Source organism: Scyliorhinus canicula, chromosome 2, assembly GCF_902713615.1.
Source record: "Scyliorhinus canicula chromosome 2, sScyCan1.1, whole genome shotgun sequence".
NCBI lineage: Eukaryota > Metazoa > Chordata > Chondrichthyes > Carcharhiniformes > Scyliorhinidae > Scyliorhinus > Scyliorhinus canicula.
Genome location: NC_052147.1, coordinates 93,168,856 through 93,189,215, shown reverse-complemented (window position 1 = coordinate 93,189,215; position 20,360 = coordinate 93,168,856). Strand labels below are relative to the sequence as shown.

At 47.4% G+C, this 20,360-nt stretch overlaps 1 protein-coding gene across 9 annotated transcripts in view; it reads right to left on the bottom strand.

The window, feature by feature from the left end:
* LOC119956184 (calpain-3-like) overlaps positions 1-20,360 on the bottom strand; it is a 182,398-nt gene that overhangs the window by 52,895 nt on the left and 109,143 nt on the right. For all 9 annotated transcript variants that reach the window (XM_038783139.1, XM_038783131.1, XM_038783173.1 and 6 more), the window contains 4 exons: positions 19,656-19,816; positions 18,771-18,940; positions 8,315-8,326; positions 5,796-6,004 (listed from right to left, as the gene is read on the bottom strand). In XM_038783139.1, coding sequence (XP_038639067.1) covers positions 5,796-6,004; positions 8,315-8,326; positions 18,771-18,940; positions 19,656-19,816 — 552 coding nt within the window. The remainder of the gene's footprint in view (positions 1-5,795; positions 6,005-8,314; positions 8,327-18,770; positions 18,941-19,655; positions 19,817-20,360) is intronic.

The following is a 20,360-nucleotide window of genomic DNA, read 5'->3' as shown; positions in this document are numbered from 1 at the left end:
CTTCAAGCGGCTATTGGATAGGTACATGGATTACGGTAGAATGATGGAGTGTAGGTTAATTTGTTTTTAAGTGCAGCACTGTAGCATTGTGGATAGCACAATTGATTCACAGCTCCAGGGTCCCAGGTTAGATTCTGGCTTGGGTCACTGTCTGTGCGGAGTCTGCACATCCTCCCCGTGTGTGCGTGGGTTTCCTCCGGGTGCTCCGGTTTCCTCCCACAGTCCAAAGATGTGCAGGTTAGGTGGGTTGGCCTTGATAAATTGCCCTTAGTGTCCAAAATTGCCCTGAGTGTTGGGTGGGGTTACTAGGTTATGCGGATAGGGCGGAGGTGTTGACCTTGGGTAGGGTGCTCTTTCCAAGAGCCGGTGCAGACTCGATGGGCCGAATGGCCTCCTTCTGCACTGTAAATTCTATGATGTGCAGGTTAGGTGGATTGGCCATGATAAATTGCCCTTAGTGTCCAAAATTGCCCTTAGTGTTGGGTGGGGTTACTGGGTTATGGGGATAGGGTGGAGGTGTTGACCTTGGGTAGGGTGCTCTTTCCAAGAGCAGGTGCAGACTCGATGGGCCGAATGGCCTCCTTCTGCACTGTAAATTCTATGATAATCTATGATTAACCTAGGACAAAGGTTCGGCACAACATCGTGGGCCGAAGGGCCTGTTCTGTGCTGTATTTTTCTATTTTCTATGTTCTATGTTCTATAAGTGGCCAACATTCAAACACCCAGGGGCTAGGCCTCAGCACTGAAGACAAGGACATTTCCACCACCAGAGGGTGGGTGTGTGCACCGGGAAAGGGACCAGCTAGGTAATGTTACGTGTGAGTGTCTGGGGTACAGGGTCTGTGGTCCGGTGACCAGGGGGCTCTGCTGCAACTGGGATGTGTGGGCAGCGTATGTCGGATGGCAGGGGATGTGGAGGGAACAATAGAGGGACTGGAGGGTCCCGGGGTGGAAGACACCAGAGGTTGTCAATCTCACACTCTCTCCAATTTCTTACAGCTATTAAACGGTACGGACAATATCTTGGACCTCGCAGAAGCTGCCGTCATGGTGCTGCTGGCAAGCCAGGTGGCCAGACAGTGGAGAAGGCGGCAGATACGTCGACAGAGGCTTGAGGTGGCAGCCCATGTGCAGGGCCCCTCCCCACACACTGTGGACCTGACCACCCAACAGGCCAGGCAGGAGCTCAGAGCAGGAGGCCAGCAATAGCCCAAGGTGTACAGGCGTCGCTGCTCTTTTGAACAAATGACGTTCAGCATGTGCCGCAGGAGGCTCTGACTCAACAGAGGGATGGTGCAGCACCAGTGTCATGCCATTGCGGACTTGGCACCATGGTGGCCATCACTGCAGCCCTGACCTTTTACACCTCAGGATCATTCCAGGGCTCGAGCGGGACTTGTGTAGCATCTCAGAAGCTACACCCCACATCTGCATCCGTGAGGTCATGGGTGCCCTGTTTTCCCAGGCAGTGGATTATATAAACTTTGACATGGACCAAGCCTGGGGAGCAGGATTCTTCGCCATCAATGGCATCTATTAGCCTCAGGTCCAGGGGCTAATAGATTGCACGCATGTCGCCTTGAGCTCACCGGAGCGTCAAGGAGTGCCCTACATCAACAGGAATGGGTTTGACTCCCTGAACATCCAGCTTCTGTGTGACCACAACATGAAGATCATGTAAGCATCTGCACGCTTCCCAGGGAGTATGCACAACAGCTACATCTGGAGCAGTCGTACATCCCTGGCCTCTTCGGGGACCATCCCAGGACGGCTGGTTAGCTCTTTGGAGATATGGGGAACCCACTGAGGAACTGGCTAGTGACGCCAGTGCGGAGGCCAGAGACCAAACCGGAGACCTAATCAAGACCCATGCGGTCACCTGGGCTGTCATGAGGCAGTGCACCGGATTCCTTGCTGGGGATGGGCATGGGGGGGGGGGGGGGGGGGGGAAGAGGCATCCAGGACCTCCGGGAGATAACTTCATTGCAGGGTTAATGTAAGCCTACTTGTGACACTGATAAAGATTATTATGGGGCATGAGATTGGTGCTCAGTCCGCATTGCGACAGAAAGTGCCAGAGGCGTCATATTGGCCGAGGTTAACGATTTTTAATAATTTACACGTGTCCCCAACTGCCCCAATCCCCCAATGGTGCAGTCCACTCTCCCTACCCCACCCAGACCCTCCCCCCACCACTTCACCCCCACAACACACCAATCATCCCCCCTTACCCCTCCCCCTCTGCCCCAGTGCCCTCTCAATGATCCTCGACCTGCTTCGCCTTCCATACTCACCGCTGCATATAGGTGTGTCTCCAGGATGCACATCAGAGGTGGAGGCAGCCTGCTGCCTACCACATCTCATGGCCTTCAATGGCCCTGGTGGGCGTCCTCTGGGGAATCTGGGGCCGGAGGGTCCCGGTGCACTTTCTGGAGGCACATGCCCCGCCGTGCTCCCCTGCTCCCGGTGCTGACTCCGAGACACACCGTTGTCAGTGGGGTGGGTCTTGGGGGAGCGAGTAGCCGCTACCGCCACTCCCTAGGGTGGCTTTGAGTTGGCACCCAGCACCCCCTCCACCTGGTCGGCGCCTGAAGGGCTCTGGGGTTCACCTCAGGATGGAGGAAACGTTGGATCGAGCCCCCGCTACCTCTCCGTCATCTAGCTCTGCCAGCCCCTGCGGCTACCCAAAGTCGTCAGCATAGTGTCGACGCCCTCGGCAATGCTTCTCGGTGACTGGGACATGCTTGGCAATGCCCACCTATGACTGGGACACATCCCCCAGCAACTGGGTCATGATCTGCAGCGCCTCGGCTATGCCCACCTGAGACTGGGACATGCCCCGCAGCGCCTCATCCTGGTCCGCCTGGTACAGACTGTCAAGGCGCTCAGCTATGGTCGATTGAGCCAAACCTTGGACACGTCCACTCCTGCTGCCGACGTCATGCACCAGGCTCTCCACGGCAGTTGCCACCCTAGCAATGTTGGCCTCGGTAACACGCAATGCCAGCACCAGCTCTTGCGCCCATAGCATCTCGGACTCCTCCAATTGGCGGTGTTGCTGACATCACCTTCTGAATCTCACAGTCACACACTAGCGTCTGCATCAGCTCCAGGTAAACCTGGTCCAGAGACTCAACATCTGCTGAGACCCAGCTGGGTACTGGGATCCAGCAGACCTCCGACTGCTGTCTCACCTGGGTGTTACTGCCTCCACCTGATGTGCATCAGTAACTTTGAATTGCTCACCAGAATGTGTCCTAGAAGGCTGTTCACTACCATTGCCCACTGTATGTCTCTGCGCTGTTGGAGGGTGGGGATGATAGCTGTGACGGATCGAAAGTGGCATCCTCAGATCTCTCCTCTGAGATGTTCTCATGGGAAGCAGGGGGGAAGGATCACCCCAGATGGGCCGGCACCTTCGGATGAGGTACCTGTGGGAGAGTGGACATGTGGTCAATGGGCAGGATGGGACATTCTGTATGGCATTAACAACTCACGTGTGACAGTTCATCTGAGTGGGAGCTGGAGGAACCTCATCTCTGCGCCATATGCCGATCTCCATTTTGGTGTCAGATCTGTCTTCGGCCACCCCCGTGACCTACAGGGGCCATTCCTGGTAGGGGGTGAGGGCTCTGATGTCCAGCACCCCGCCGCCCTTCAGGGCCCTCTCCCATCTGTTTTGTACCAACTTCTCCTGCGGGTACACAGAGGGAGCATTGTTAGCCGCACACATCGTTCATCGTGGGGTTGGGGGGTAGGCAGTGGGGGGGGGGGGGAGTGGTTGAGGAGATGGGTTGTATGGGAGGTAAATGGGGAGTATGGGGGGGCATGGGGTGTATGGAGGGGGGGATGGGGGCAGCGACATGGGGGTACTGCTGGTCATGGATGGGCCAGAGCATGAAACAGTGCTCGGTGGGGATGGTGCCAGGTGCATTCTTGTGGGGGGTTAGTGGGGCGGGAAAGGGGGTCCGGTACCAACCCACCTGTGCGGCCCAGTGGAGATCGTTGTATCATGAGCATGTCGCTTTAAGAAATGGTTAGCTGCTCATGTTCCTGCAGTGATGTCAGAGTATGTGTGGAGCTGAGCTCTGGTTCTGCTTTTTAGTTTCACTTTGAGAAAAGCTTGGGTGTGTCTGTCTTTTGGGTTTCATCTTTCAGTGTGTTGAAGCTGAAGTCAGCTATATTGTTGATCTCTCTGCCATGAAGAACTATCTCTTGATCATTTGGTGAATTCAGAAGAATTATAAATGTTTTCAGTTGTGAATGCAAACTCTGATGTGATTATGTTTAAAGGTTTGTTAAGTCTTTTGGGTGTAAAAGGACAGCATACAGGTTACTTAGTGTTGTATTCTTTGGGGGTTATCTTTGAATTAATGGTTGCTGAGATATTCACTTTGTTTTAAAAAGGTTAACTTGAGTTCATAGAATAAACATTGTTTTGTTTTAAAAAATACTTTTCCATTTCTGCTGTACCATACCTGTAGAGTGGGCCGTGTGCTCCCCTTACCACAATCTATTAGAAGTTGTGGGTCAGGTGAACTCCATGATACACTTTGGGGTTCTCTAAACCCTGGCCCATAACAGTTGATCTTCTTACTGCACTGGGTGCCAGTCCTCCTGATCACACTCCCCAAGCTGTTAGCTGCTGCCGCTTACTCCCAGGCAGTTTCCCCTGTTTGACCCTCAGAGACCCTCAGGGGAACAGGGCATCCCATCTGGCCAGGTCAGCATCCCCGAATCATGGGGCTGGCCTTCTTGTACGTGGGGCCTCGTTAAGTGGACCAATTCATGTTTTATAGCAGTGGCGGCCTCGCTGGCCGAGAATCAGGATGTTTGCAGCAGTTCCAGCTTGCTACCACACTTAGAAACGTTTCCATTAAATCGCACTCTTTGCTGTAACATTGTGCCATCTTTCAGGACTTCGACAAGCAGCCATTCTTCATGTGCAAGCATTGATAGTGTTTGCAGGATATTCTGTAGTGGTGAACATCATGGTGCAGCCCAATCCTGCAATCAACCAATTTGTATACACTTCTCGGTAGAGTCATTGGATAATGATTAGCACGAGGGACTTGGCCAGATTTTCCAATTCCAATCTCGGGGGAACTGTGATCACTTATTGTGCATCTGCTGCCACTCCAGCTTAGATCTGGTAACACAGTAGACACTTGGGTTAAAGTACAAACCTTCTGGGCTTGCACAGCTCATGGCCGATAGCAATGAAGCTATGAGGGGTAGCTGAGACTTATTGTTTATTATTAAAAATTAACTGAGAAAGAAAATAAACCATTTGACCATATAACAGCTTAATGTTTATAGGAGGTTCTGATGGTAAGACCATCACTTTAAAACTAATCACGGATAATACTCACGGAGATGAGTAACTTAGGTTTTCACTAAAGGCAACAGCAAAGAGTGATCTCAATGGGATTAAAATTTGCATTTATGGAATTTTGGTATACTTTATAGAAACTCTTCAATTCACTTCACAAATGATGGACTACACTGAAATGCACTGACTGCTTTTAAGTTGCAGACAACTATTCTGCACACACCAGGCGTACATGAGCAACAGGGAGATGAACTGGTTAATGTTTTTTTTAGCTGGTGTTGCATTAGGACATTGGGGAAACTCCCTGCTCTTCTTTTAAACATTGTAATCATCATTCTTCTATCAGGCCAAGACGTAGCATGTGGAAGAAGTAGGGATTGCTGACAGGCAGCTCTCCCTTGTAAGACACTGTTTACTACCCTGCTCTCCGTGCATATATGCCTGGTGAGAGTGGACTTACTCTGACAGGTTCTGTTTTTCTGAGAAGACCCTGAGAACGAATTCACCTTCTTGGTGTGGATCGTATGTGGAAGGGACAATGACATATTCCCCAGGGGAGAGGCTGAAACGCTGCGATACCTCCCGTAGGTTAATGTATGACTTGGACCTGCACTTCGATGCCTGGTAGAGGAAGAAATCTTTGGGTAGGTGTTGCTTATTGTTTTGCATCTGGGGAAAAAAAACATGTGAATAAACTTATACACATCTCTGTTCCAGTAGTGAAATCAAACATTTCCAAATTGCATAATGTATATGGGTTCTGGGAGGACTGGCATTGTTGGATAGGTAATGAGTATTTTCACTGGCAGGAGAAACAGGACAATGGGAACAGAATCTTTAAACTGAGACAATTAAAAGCAAATTGAGGGATGAGTTCTTCACACAGCAGACTGTAAGAATGTGAATTATGCAGCTAAAACCCATTGATGAAGATATGGATTAGTTAGGGAATTTAAAGGAAAGATTTAATAATGGAGTGTCAGGAGCTAGGAATTAAATTAAAAAGTAGAACTCCACTGGTGATAATCTCGGAATTAGCACCCGATCCACTTGCTAATTAACATAGGGACAGGCAGAACAAGAAGTCAATGTACAGCTGAAAGACTGATGTAGGAAGGAATTCCATTTCATAGAACACTGGCATCCATACCAAACAGGAAGGAGCTATATTGCTGGGATGGGCCTTTCTTCCTGACCTGGAGTGGAATCAGTGCTTTAGCAGAAAGGATAAACTGTTGTGAATAACACGTCAGATAAGGGAGATGGGCTGAGGTGGGGGAAGGGAGGGGGCAGTGTTGGCGGAGTGGGGGTGGGGGGGGGGGTGGTTGGAGGATGCCAGGGATCTAGCGAAATAACAGTAACATGAAGATAAGGAAATAAGAGATGAGAGTAAAGGTGAGACAAAGGTAAGAAATAAGGGAAACATAAATTATCAGGGACCAAATAAAGCTATGAAACATCATTAAACAAACATTTAAAAATAAAGTGAGGGGGAAAATAAATTAACTGTTCATATAATGTAAACGTTACCGAAAACAAATCAAGGGGAGTTGGAAACAAAAGTTTGTGGAGAGGGATTAATTAAAATAACTGAAACATGGATACATAATGAACAGGACTACCAGTTAAATAAAGCAGGATTACTTAAGAAAAATAGGGATAAAATGAGGGTGTAGGGTAGCTGTAAAAGTTTGAGCTGGCATAATGGCAGTAGTAAAGAAGGACATGGAATGATTTGACTCTGCATGACAAATCATCTTTCTGACACTTGAGAATGGTCTCATTCCTAATTCTCCCATCCTAAAGTATGTGTTAGATGGTTATGGCTTCGCAACCAGAATTGAACATAGTACTCCAACTCTAATTTGATTAGTCATTGTAGAGCCTGAACATAACCTGTCAATATTTGTCCTACTCTGACTTGGTCAATCATACCCTGGCAAGCTAATTGTTTTGATGATCGCCTCAACACATTGTCTTGATCTTGTCCGGATTAATAAGTCCCGTGGCCTTCAGCATCAAGTATACTGGTGGTTCCTACACATCCCCCTCACTCCACCCCATTCCAGTAAAATTCATCCCACCCAAAAAACGTATTGTATACGTCCAACAAAATCCCCAAAGAAATCAGTTAACTGAACATGCATTTCTGTGCACGGCATTTATACCTTTAAAGAGTCCTTTTAACCCTGCGACTACAGTTCCTTAAAACTGGCCAAATAAATATTTACAACTTTTGAAATGCAACATCAAATATCAATATTTATATTTTTGTATAGAATTTGCCAATACTGGCCGTTAAGTAGTTTCAGTGTTACTGTGTCTCTGGTCTAGACTGCCTGTTGAGTTGACTGTCATTTCCATGACCTTTTCTAAGTTTCCTTCTGCCACTTCTGCCCAACTGCCTTTTTATGATACACCTCAGCTCAGTATATGTTATTGTTCATTTACCAGAGTTTAATTTCATTTTATTCATGTCTGCCCAATTTTATAAGAATTCTAAAACCGTTTGCAAATCTCTGGCATTATCTTCTATTTCTGGGACCATCCATACATAATTTTATATTTAGCTGCAAAAGCAAAGTTCATAAAATTATTGATGCATTGAGAGAAATGATATGCTATGCACCATGTAAAATTGCAGAGCAGGATTTCTCCAGTTGCAGACAAGGATGAATCACAAAACAGTAACCAAAGTGTGAAGGAAAGACAGGAATCTCCAACCAGTGCACGTTTGTTTAGTTGAAGCCCAATCAGATTGCAATGGCAAAAGACATAACACAGTCCTTTCAGAATAGGAAGGTGCACAGCAAATTAGGCACTGCAGACAAAGCACAGAAAACAGGACACAGAAAATGTGTTAATGCAAATATGTCACAACTAATGTTACAACAAACATGCTATGTAAACTTGTAACAGCAAACATTACATTACAACATGTTACTCCAATCCATGGCCATCCTCTGCTTGCTTATTTACCTCTTTGGGTACCTTTACAAAGAAAACAAAACATGTTAAAAGAGCCAACTCCATATAAATCAACACATTGATAGTAAATTATCAATAAATAAAAATAAAATCTAACTTTGTGGCCACAATCTACTGTCCTGGAGTCTGATGGCTGGAGTTGAAGTGAAAGTGATTTCTGCTGTGGGGGACGGGACATCCAGCCACATGTGATTTTGAACTGTTCAGTTTATTAAATATGTACCTGTGAGGAGCCTGTGTCTTTGGCTGTTACTTCATAAGGGCAAAGAATTGGGCACCATATTTACAGGGCACCTGGACAGCTTGAATTTTCCACCCTGCTGGAGAGCGTGCACTATCTCTACTCAAACAGCCTTTACTATCCCTCCCTGGCAGCTTACCAAAAAACTTATCACCTGGTCATGATTGTGGTATTATCATACATGAAAGCAATGCAAGACTTGATGAAGTGTATACAGAGAGCCACTAGAGGGAGCTAGTCCTATGAGTATATTAGGGATAACGCTGAGCCTTGTGGGGCAGAAGAGACAGAAGGACAGAAGATTAGAGAAGATGGTGAGGCATGAGAGAGAGAGCAGTTGTGTATTTGAGAGTTCTGCAGTTAGAGATAGCATAGTTTAATTCAGTAACCTTCTACTTTAGGAATGTGAATGAATCTTAGTAGTGTAAATAAATTTATAGTTTTGTTTCTTAACAAAGCTTGTTGTTCTTTGTTCAACACTATGCATCCAGGTAAAGCAAAGCAGAGAACAGCACAATTATCATATCGCTGTGGGAACTAACCTTGCATAACTGGCTCAATGTTTCTTACATTACAATTGTGAATTCACTTCAAAGGTACTTAATTGGCTACATAGCACTTTGGGGCACCATGAGGTCATTAAAGGTGCAAATCTTTCTATCTTTCTTAAGAACTCAGCAATGATCTAAATGGAAAGGAATTAAAGTGGGTTTGAGAATGGGTGTGTGATCCTTTCTTACCACTGCCCTCAGTCTATCCCACAGTCCAGTTCTTTGTTACCTGCAGCATGTTTACAATTGACCTTTGAACTGAGCAGTTTGGTTTAGGTTTGTGGTGAATGTGAGTCACACTATATATAGTTGCCAATATCACTCCATGTATATATGTTCGTTATCTACCCATTGCAAGTGCAGTTGCACTATCCGACCACCAGGGGGAGTCGCTCTGGGAGTACGCGAGAGTTTGTACTGGGCTCCTCCCTTGGCTCCGCCCAGGACTCCTCCCCCTGGGACTGATGTATAAAGATCAGTGCCTTAGAGCCAGCATGCCATTTCACCTGAAGTTCAACAACAAATAGGCTGGCTCTATTGTAAGTGTATTAAAGCCTCTGTTCAGATCCAACTACACGTGTTCGCTGAATTGATGGTTACATCAAGGTTTCTTTACAAACTCTCATCTCTGTCTTCCTGCCTCTGTTTGACAAAGGTCAACACCACCTGACAATTAGAGATTTTTCAACACGCTGGGTGGGATTTTCCCCTCTCACCACTGTGTGTTCTGCCATGGTGGAGGGTGGCTCACCCGTAGCAACAACAGGCTCTACTGGTCCCGCTGTTGTCAATAGGCTTTCCTCTTGAATGCACGCCTCACCTCCACTAAATCCACAACGGGGGTCGGCAGGACTGTAAGATCCAGCCAGCATGAAGGGCCAGAAAATACCACCCAATAAAACTTCCAAAGGCACTTCACAGCAGTATGAGCACACAACAATATGATACTGGGCCACATAACAGATATTAGGACTGCTGCCCAAACATTTGGTCAAAGAAATATGTTTTAAGGAGTAACATAAAGGAGGAGAGAGAGGTAAAGGAGCAGAAGGGTTTGGGGAGGGAATGTGCTAAGATGTGGCTAAATGTGCAGCAGCTGTGGTGGGGCAATACAGAATGGCAGTGCGCAAACAAAACAAATTGGAAGACCATATATAGCATAAAGATATTCAGGAATGATGGCAGTAAGAAGTCTTAAAACACCAGGTTAAAGTCCAACAGGTTTGTTTTGAATCACTAGCTTTCAGAGCACTGTTCCTTCCTCAGGTGAATGAAGAGGTAGGTTCCAGAAGCATATATATAGACAAAGTCAAAGATGCAGTACGATACTTTGAGTACGAGTCTTTGCAGGTAATTAAGTCTTTACAGGTCCAAAGGTTAAAGAGGTGTGAATTGTCTCAAGCCAGGAAAGTTGGTGGGACTTCGCAAGCCCATGCCAGATAGTAGGGGTTAACTGTAATGCAACATGAATCCAAGGTCCCGGTTGAGGCCGTACTCATGTGCGCTCCAAAAGCTAGTGATTCGAAACAAACCTGTTGAACTTTAACCTGGTGCTGTAAGACTTCTTACTGTGCTCAGCCCAGTCCAACACCGGCATCTCCACATCAGAAATGATGAAGGTTAGAGAGATAGAGAGGTGCAAGACCATGGAACAATTTCAAGATAGGAATGAGGTATTGGTGAATTGGAAGCCAGCGTAATCTGCAAGCATAGACACAATGGACGAATGGGATTTGGTGGGGCTGAAGACAATGGGCCAAATTTTCTGCCCCCGCCAGCAGTGGAAATCGTGGCAGGGCAAGAACACTTAATTTGGTGGGAGAAATCTGTTACCCAACGATGGGATAAAGTGTTGGAATTTTGTTCTCCTAACTTTCAGGGTGGGTTAAAGGTGGGTTGAGCTTCCTGGAAAACAATATCAAGAATTCCTTTTTCCATGCATTGGCAATTCATGCATGCTCATTAAAAGTCACCTCGCCAGAATTAAGTTTACCCTCCAACTTAAGCTCCCCGCCAACAAGAATTTAGAATGTTCAGTCTTGTGGTTGTATATAAGTAGCATGCACCTCGTGAGCTTCAGTTCCTCCACAATTTTGAAGCCTGGAGATGTTGCTTTCTCCTTCTTGGGGGCCTGGCATAACTTCACTCGAGTGTCGGTCGCAAACGTTGTGCCAAGACTGGCCAAGAAGGGTGGAGCAAAGGCTGGACAGGGGAGGCAAGCTTATGGCAGAAGGGTGAGGAGAGTGTCCAGGGGAGTAGGGGAGTCTCTTGGGGCAGGGATGGTGGGGTGGTGATGTCAACGGGAGAGTGCAGGTCCCTGATGTTAAGAGGGAACAGTCAAAGTCAGTGGGGCAAATCGAATGCGGTAGGATGCAGGTTCACGGTAAGTAGGGTAGTGAAGGTCACATTGGGTGAGTCACGGAAGGGAACAAGACAGGTGGCTCGGATAACAGGAGGGGCAGGGTCAGGGTGGGCATGGAGATGGTAATAAGTGTTGGCCCGAGAGGAGGAAAGGTTTGTGGAAGTGGATTATGATAGGGTCTAAGATAACAGGGAGAGCTTCAAGGGGAGCAGAGGGGAGAGGAATGGTGATCCTGTTGGGGGGGGGGGGATCTTTGGTGATGGGGGGAAAGTTTGTAAGTGACAGGAGGATGATAAAAAGTGGTGGAATGAGTGGTGACGCATGCCGTAAACTGACCTAGACCATGGCCGGGATTCTCCAATCCTGCAGCCAAGTTGTGATGCCGGCGTGAAAAGCGGCGCCAACCACTCCGGCATCAATGGTCCTCGATCATCGCGCCAGAGTGGTCTCTGCAGCTCCAGCCGACTCTGTACAGCCGGCGTCATTCCGCGCATGCGCGTAGGTTCCCATCTGCACGCCGGCCCCCAGGCAATATGGCGGAGGACTACAGGGGCCTGGTGCGGAGGAACATAGGCCCCCACTGAACCAGTTTCTTCTATGCCATTTGCCATCAGCTGCAGTCAGACGCAGGGATGAAGGGAGGGAGGGAAGTCAATGTCTCCAAGGGCATGGCTGGTGGGGGGCAGACAACTCACGACTCCAGACTTCCATCCTCCTGGGGGAATTGTCATGGCTGACACGCGATCATGCAGTCAGTCCTCTCTGCTGTCAAGACAATGGTCTCTCCACAATGTTTGGAGGTAGAAGAGACAAACAGAAAAATGTCTATGTGAGGCTTCTTTCACATGGCTCTCATCACTCTTGTCAGAGAGCAATGTCTTAATTTGCATGCATGTATGAACTTCAAGTCCTCCAGGATGTTCTTTACCTGGAAGAGATGGGGTGGGATGCCATGTCTAAATGGAGGCTAGGTAAAGGGCTTTGCTCTTGCCTGCTGACTTTGAAATAGAGGGAAACTTGTAAAGAACATGCTCACTTCAATTAATTCACACATCCACTGAGGAGTCGATCATACAGGCTGCCGGCAACCCTGCCTTGATAATGGCTCTCATCCAGATGAGGAGAAGGAGGGTCTGTCACAAGTTGGCACAGTGCCACCAAGAGTAACAAGAGGCAGCAGGGCAGTAAGATCAAGTGGCTGGCAAACACGGATGCATCGCTAGTGGTGCTCTTACCCAGAGATGAGTGAGAGGCAATGCCAGAAACACCTTCGTATGTCCTGGGATGTGGGTGCTCACATCTGTGAGCTTCTTCAGTATGAGCTGTAGCTGCAAGGACTCTGGAGGAGTAATCTCGAGTTCCTGGCTTGCATTGAGTGAATGTCTGTCCCGGTGTTATTTAAACATGGTGCCAGGACCTTCGACCCCATGAGGTAATGGCAGGGTGGACGACTTCTTGCCCAACCCAGCATGAAATTCACCCAGCACCTCATGGATGCATAATTAATAAGCTCAAAGGCAAAAGATCAAACATGTTTACCTACCCCCACCACCCATTGACTGGCCTACCACTAGTCTTAGCCTCCAAAATGGAAACTTCCACCCAATTACTGCAGTCTCCCAAATAATTAATTGCATAAAGGTTTAGGTCATCAAGTACTGACGTTGCTCAAGAGGTAGCCCACAGATGAGAACTGGAAAGAAATCAAGGGTAGATCCTTAATGGAACTGTAGAGTTAACAGTGTGGGAGTGGAAATAGAATTCACTGCAGGTCATTATCTGGCTATGACTGGATAGATAGGAATTACTACGCAAATACAGTATTACCCAATTGGACAATGAGGTGTTGGCAGAGGAGATATAGTCAACTGGGTTAAAGGCTGCAGAAAGTTCGAACTGGATGAAGAGGAATAGTTTACCAACATCAAACAGGATGCCATTTGTTACTTTGATAAGGGCTGTTTTAACACTGGTGGGGCAGAAACATTCTTGGAGGCATTTAAACATGGAAATGATGGAACGACGGATATGCATTGAGGCATCTGCAACACATTCAAAAACATTGGAGAGAAAATGGCGTGAAGATTCTGTGGTATTTTGCAACCTCTTAGAAACCACTGAGCAATGACAAGCACTCTCTCCTGTACACACCAAGAGCTGCAGTGACTCTTTAAATATTGTCAGGTGAAAGACCAGGTGAGGCTCAGAGAGTGCTGGGTGAGCCAAGTATTTCACTCAGGATTCGACAGCAGGGCACGGGAGGTAGCAAGTTTTGATCAGTAACAGAGTGAAGTTTCAGATGGAGAAGGTGGTGGCGGACCAGTGGGGTAGATATGTGATAGTAATAGGGGCATTGGAGGGGAGGTTGGTGGTGTTGGCAAGTGTGTACGGCCCTAACTGAGATGATCCAGGATTTGTGAGGAAGGTGCTTGGGGCCATTCTGGACTTGGATTTGCACGAGGTAATAGTGGGAGAGAACTGGAATCTGGTACAAGAGCAACGGATGGACAGGTCGCAGCCAGGCACTCTTGCCCAATCGCAGGGGGGGGGGGGGGGGGGGGGGGGGGTTGGCAAGGCACTGACTGGGTTTATGAGGGAAATGGGACGGGTGGATCCGTGGAGGTTCTTGCACCCGAGGGAGCAGGAGTATTAATATTTCTCCTCAGTTCACAGGGTTTATTAGAGGATAGAGTTTTTCATAGTGGGAAGATGCTTCTGACTGGGATTAGGGGATCAGCGTATTCGACGATAGCAATCTCGGATCATGCGCCGCATTAGGTGGACATAGTTGTGGAGAAGTGGGTAGCGCAGAGACTGGGGTGGAGAATGGATGCGAGGTTGCTGGGGGACTGACGTTTCTGTGAGAAGATTGGGAAAGTGATTGAGGAGTACGAGAGTTTTAACTGTACAGGGGAAGTATCGCAGGCGGTGGTATGGGAGGCCTTGAAAGCAGTAGTGAGTGGGGAGGCAATATCATTTAAAGCCAAGGTGGATAAAGAGGAGAGGGCGGAGTGTCAAAGGCTGAAAGAGGAGATGTTGGAGGTAGACAGGTATGCGGGGATGCAGATCCAGCCCTTTTGGACAGAAGGGGGGGCATCAGGCTAGTTTCAACCGGTTATCCATGGGGAAGGTGGTACGCCAACTGAGGCGGGCAAGGGGAGCGATTTACGAATATGGGGAGGAGGCTGGTAGGCCAACTTCGGAAGGAGGTGGCGGTGAGGGAAATAGTCCAGGTGTGGGGTAGGAAAGGGGAATTGGTGGTGACTCTGGACTAGATTAATAAGATGTTTGAGGAATTTTATGAAAGATTGTGTAGATCGGAGACACCGGGGGAGGAGCACGGGATGAGGATCACAGATCGGAGTATCCGAGGCAGGAGGAGGAAGATAGGGAGAGGTCGGTAGGGGAAAACGAGGTGAAGGAGGCTATTGGGAGGATGCAATCGGGGAAGATGGCAGGGTCAGATCAGTTTCCAGTGGAGTATCACAAGAAATGTAAAGACAAATTTGCACCGCTGATGGTTGTATTGTGCGAGGAGGCGATAGGGAAGGGGGTGCTATCACAAGCATTGGGGCAGGCCTCGATCTCTCTGCTGTTAAAGAAAGATAAGGACCCAACGGAGTGTGGGTCGTATAGGCCTATAGCGCTACTGAATGCAGATGCCAAGATACTTGCAAAGGTTGAGGGCGCTGGCAACGACGCCACTCCCGATGACCCTGGGCAAGTACTCTGGGAGTCTGGTGGTGGTAGCAACACTGAAGATTTGGAGGCAGTTGAGGCAGCACTTTAAGCTGGGGGCTGGGCAAAGGGAGATGCCGATCAGGGAGAATCACTGTTTTGAACCGGGAAAGATGGCTGGGAGGTTTCGGAGATGGGAGGAAAGGGAGATCAGGGTATTAAAAGATCTGTTCCTGCGGGGGGCGTTTTGCGAGGTTTGAAGAGTTAGGGGAGAAATATGGATTGGGGCAAGGGGAAGGGTTTAGGTACCTGCAGCTATAATAATAATAATCTTTATTGTCACAAGTAGGCTTACATTAACACTGCAAAAACTCCCAGTCGCCACATTTCGGCGCCTGTTCAGGTACACTGAAGGAGAATTCAGAGTGTCCAAATGACCTAACAGCACATCTTTCGGGACCTGTGGGAGGAAACCAGAGCACCCGGATGAAATCCACGCAGTCACGGGGAGAACATGCAGACTCTGCACAAACAATGACCCAAGCAGGAATCGAACCTGGAACCCTGGTGCTGAGAGGCAACAGTGATAACCACTGTGCTACCGTGCCGCTCCGGGACTTTGCTCGGAAAGAGGTCCCTAGCTTCCCGATAGCTGTGACACCCTCGTTATTGGAAGAGTTATTGACTGCAGGGGGAGGACAGGGTGTCTGTGGAGGGGATTAAAGCCAAGTAGGGAGAAAAGTTGGGGAAGATTATGGAAGAAGGTCTGTGGTGTGAGGTGCTCTGAAGGGTGAACGCCTCAACCTCATGAGCAAGGTTGCGGCTGATACAGCTGAAGGTTGTGTATAAGGCGCACCTCACGATGGCAAGGATGAGCCGACTCTTTGAGGGAGTGAACGACGTGTGAGCATTGTGGTCGGGCCCCCGCAAATCATGTGCACAGTTTTTGGTCCTGTCTGAAGCTGGAGAGGTATTAGAGGGAGGTTTTCGGTATCATCTCAAGAGTAGTGCATGTGAACTTAGAGCCAGTTCACCTAGAAGCCATTTTGGGGGAGTTGAATCAGCCCGAGTTGCAGGTGGGTGCGAGGGAAGATGTTTTAGTCTTCGCCTCGCTGATTGCCCAGAGGCGGGTCCTGTTGGAGTGGAGGTCAGCTTCTCCACCCTGTGCCTTGGCTTGCCGGGGTGACTACTTGAATTTCTGACCCTTGAGAAGGCAAAATTTGAGCTGAGGGGGATGAAGGAGGGGTTCTACAATTCATGGGGACTGTTTATTATGCACTTTTGAGAATTAGTTGCCATTGAACATTAGGTGAGGATTGGGTTTATTGTTGTTGTTGTATTATTGCACTGTTAATTGTTTGATTGTGAACTTTTACCTGGAATGCACAAATAGATGTATTGGACTGTATACTGAGGGGGTGTTGTTTCTGGGGGATTGTAATGGTCATTGGTTTTGTTTGTGTTTCTTTTGCTGTTTATTTGATGAAAATATTGAAAATGTGGAGAATAAAAAGATTTTTTAAAAAATATTGTCAGGTGAGTTGCGACCCACCCATTGCTGGAAGTTGTTCCCCGTCATTGACAGAATGGATTTGAGGTTAGGATCTCCTACTGACTGTGGCCACTCTGGCAGGGCATGTAGCTTTGTGGCTACAGATCACTGCTTGTTGATCTAAAAACTACCACACACAGTCTTTCTGCTACTGCTATAGAAAAATGCATAGAGACTGCTGGTACTACACATATCTGACACTCTTTAACATACGGCATAGACTATATGTAATTAAGACTTTGATCTGCATTGTCCCTTCCTTAAGCCAACCACCTCTTACTGGATGCCAACCTTGGCTTCCTTAGTAGCAATCACCTCTGCATCAGAAGGTTATTGGTTCAGTAACTTGAGCATATGATCATCTCAAGGCTGACATCTCAATGCAGTGCTAAGAAAGCATTGCAGTATCAGAGGTGCCATTTTCAGATGAAAAGTTAAACCAAGGTTCCCTTAACCTCTCCAGTATCCCAACCCATTCCTTGAGATCTCCCTGATCAACATTAATCCCCAAACTAAAAATCACTAAAGCAGTTTATCAGGTTATTTATCAGATCAGAAGAAATAGTAGGAGCAGGAATTTGTCATTCGACCCATCAAGACTGCTCTGCCATTCAACAAGATCATGGCTGATCCGATCATCTAGTTTCCTACCTACCCTCCATCACCATTGACTCACTTGTCATTCAAACATCTATCGAGCTCTGTCTTGAATATATTCATTGACCCAGCCTCCAGTGCTCTCTGTAGATCTGAATTCCAAGACTAACCACCCTCTGAGAGAAGAAATTCCTCAACTCCATCTTAAACGGGAGACCCTTTATTTTGAAACTTTGCCTCCTATTTCTAGATTCCCCCATGAGGGCAGCATCCTCTCAGCATCTCCCCTGCCAAGCCCCCTCAGAATCTTATATGTTTCAATAAGATCACCTCTCATTCTTCTAAACTCCATGAGTACAGGCCCAAACTGCTCAACTTTTCTTCATATAACCCTCTCATCCCAAGAATCAACTTAATGAACCTTTTCTAAACTGCTTATGTGATGAATCATAATCCTAGTAATTCACACTGTGTTATATTATATGTGTTGTGTCTTTGTAAGCTCGGTATACGAGCAGTTGCGCGGCTCTGCCGATAGGGGGAGATGAGGAGTTTGTACTGGGCTCCACCCTTGGCTCCGCCCTTGGCTCCTCCCACTAACCGGAAGTATAAATATCTGCAGTTGTGAGCCTGCTGCCAGTTCATCTCGTCGCAGGCAGGCTCAGTTGTAAGACTATTAAAACAACTGTTCACTTCCAATCACGTGTCTTGTGAATTGATGGTCTCATCAGCTTCCACTGCGAATATTTCTCTCTTAAGGAGACCGAAACTATAAACAGTACTCTAGTGTGATCTCACCAGTGTGCAGTAGTTGTAGTAATCCCTACAGGCTATTTGGCTCATCGAGTAAGCACCGACCCTCTGAAAGAGCACCCTTCCTAGGCCCAATCCCCCACCCTATCCCCGTAACCCCATCTAGGGACAATTTAGCATAAGCAATCCAGCTAACCTGAACATCTTTGGACTGTGGGAAAAAACTGGGGCACCTGCAGAAAACCCACACAGCTACAGGAAGAATGTGCAAACTCCACACAGACCGAGGTCGGTATCAAGCCCAGGTCCCTAGCGCTGTGAGGCAGCAGTGGTAACCACTGTGCCGTCATGTCACCACTTCCCTACCCATATACTCTTTCACCTTTATTTTGTTGCTGTTTGTGGGACTTTGCTGTCTGGCAAAATGCTACTTTTAATATTAATACAGGATTGCACCTCAAAAGTATTTTAGTGTCTCTGAAGGACTTTTGTGCTTCTTACGGCCGTGAAAGGGGCGATATCAATCAAAGTTATTCCCTACTGTACTCATGTGAGCATTTTTTCAAAATAAAATTAGGCATTGCCTTGCTCTTTCTGCCTAAACTAATGCCAAATTATGACCAGGTTGGTATGCTGGCATAACGCTAATCATGCTTTGTTGATGAATCTTCAAATATTGTGCAAGTTTCCAAAATTTAATCTTCATAATTTACCTCATAAATAGCGAATCCAATGGTATGGAATGTGATGCCCACCCTGCGCTCCTTCCGACGATTCTTTTGCATCAGAGCGACGACAAATGTGCAGAGCACCTCAGAAACATCAGGATCATCATCCTCCTCACAGAGCTTCAATCGGTACTGAGGGTTTGTCCAGAACGTGTCTTAAATGAAAGAATAAGGGGGAAAGAAATTGGTCTTTGACTAATCTCTACTTACAGAGTCTAAAGTAAAGAGAAAGAAAGAAAACAAAGGGATAGGAGGCAAGAACAGGCCAAGAGAAAGAAAAGGTAAAGCCGAAGGGCCTGTTCTGTGCTATACTATTCTATTTTCTATATAAGCACAAATAGAGAAGGGCGAGAGTAAGACAGAGCCAAAGAAACGGAATGAAAAAGGGAAGGAAAACAAACACAAATCCAAAGAGCGAAGAAGAAAGAAGACAAATTGAGAAGCAATAAACCTGGTAATTTGTGGGCTGGCACCAGAAAAATAACCATGAAAACTTAAGATTTCATAAAAAAATTAAAATTTTGCACGAGTGGAGAATACCACAACCATTCAAATGGGGCCTACAAGTGCTGCTTCTAAATGGCCTCTGAGGTAGAAGAGGAAACATTCAGTTGTATACAATTGCCATGAAGTTCAGTAAAATGAAGAATCCCTACTAAACATGATTGCGGCTGGAGCTTCTCATCGCAACCATGGATGGGCAGTACATGCAGTCTTGACAATATCGCACCTTGTCCCAAGAACAAATGAAAAAAGAGAGAAAGCAGAAAGAGAAAGAAAGAGGAAGTGAGAATAAAAGGAACAGAGAAGTGATAGAGAAAGATGGAAGGAAAAAAGCAACTGTTAGTAACAGAAAAGATTAGGACCTACCTGGATAGTTGCGGCAGCCCCCAGCTGAACAGCCTTTTACCCAGCGTCCTTCATTGATAGACACAGTCCACTTGTGGAGCTTATCATCACCCAGTGCATCTGGTGTCAGATTACAAATCTCCAGCTTTGTGAAATTTCTCTTGAAATCATCAAAAGACATCCTACATATAACAATATGAAATAAGGATCACATATGGTCTATGATCCAAAGTTCAAACATCATGGGCTGGATTCTCCGCCCCCCGACGCCAAAATCGCGTTCGGTGATAGGGCGGAGAATCCAGTTTCACACATGAAATTGGGCCCGGCGCTGGTACCGCGATACCGAAAAGCTCAGGGAATCTGCCACGCCGAGTATCCACCACCTGAGGCCATTGCTTGAGGCTCACCCTGCTATTCTCCACCCCCGACCAGCCAAAGTCCCGACGGCGTATTTCTAATGTGGTCCCACCATCTGTGATACCCGGGCCGATTCCTCATCGGGGAATGGGATTTTTTTGTGTGGGCGAACAGCCAATATCGGAGGCACTATTTCCACGATCCAGGTCCATGATCTGAATCCGCCATGGAGCACTGCGTGGCCGCTGGAGGCCGCTGCCATGCGCATGCACGACCTCTGACCCGGAGATGCTGGGGCCCGTATCGGCAGCTGGAGCTGCGAGCTCCACAACAGCTCCCTGCTAGCCCCCTGCAAGACAGTGAATC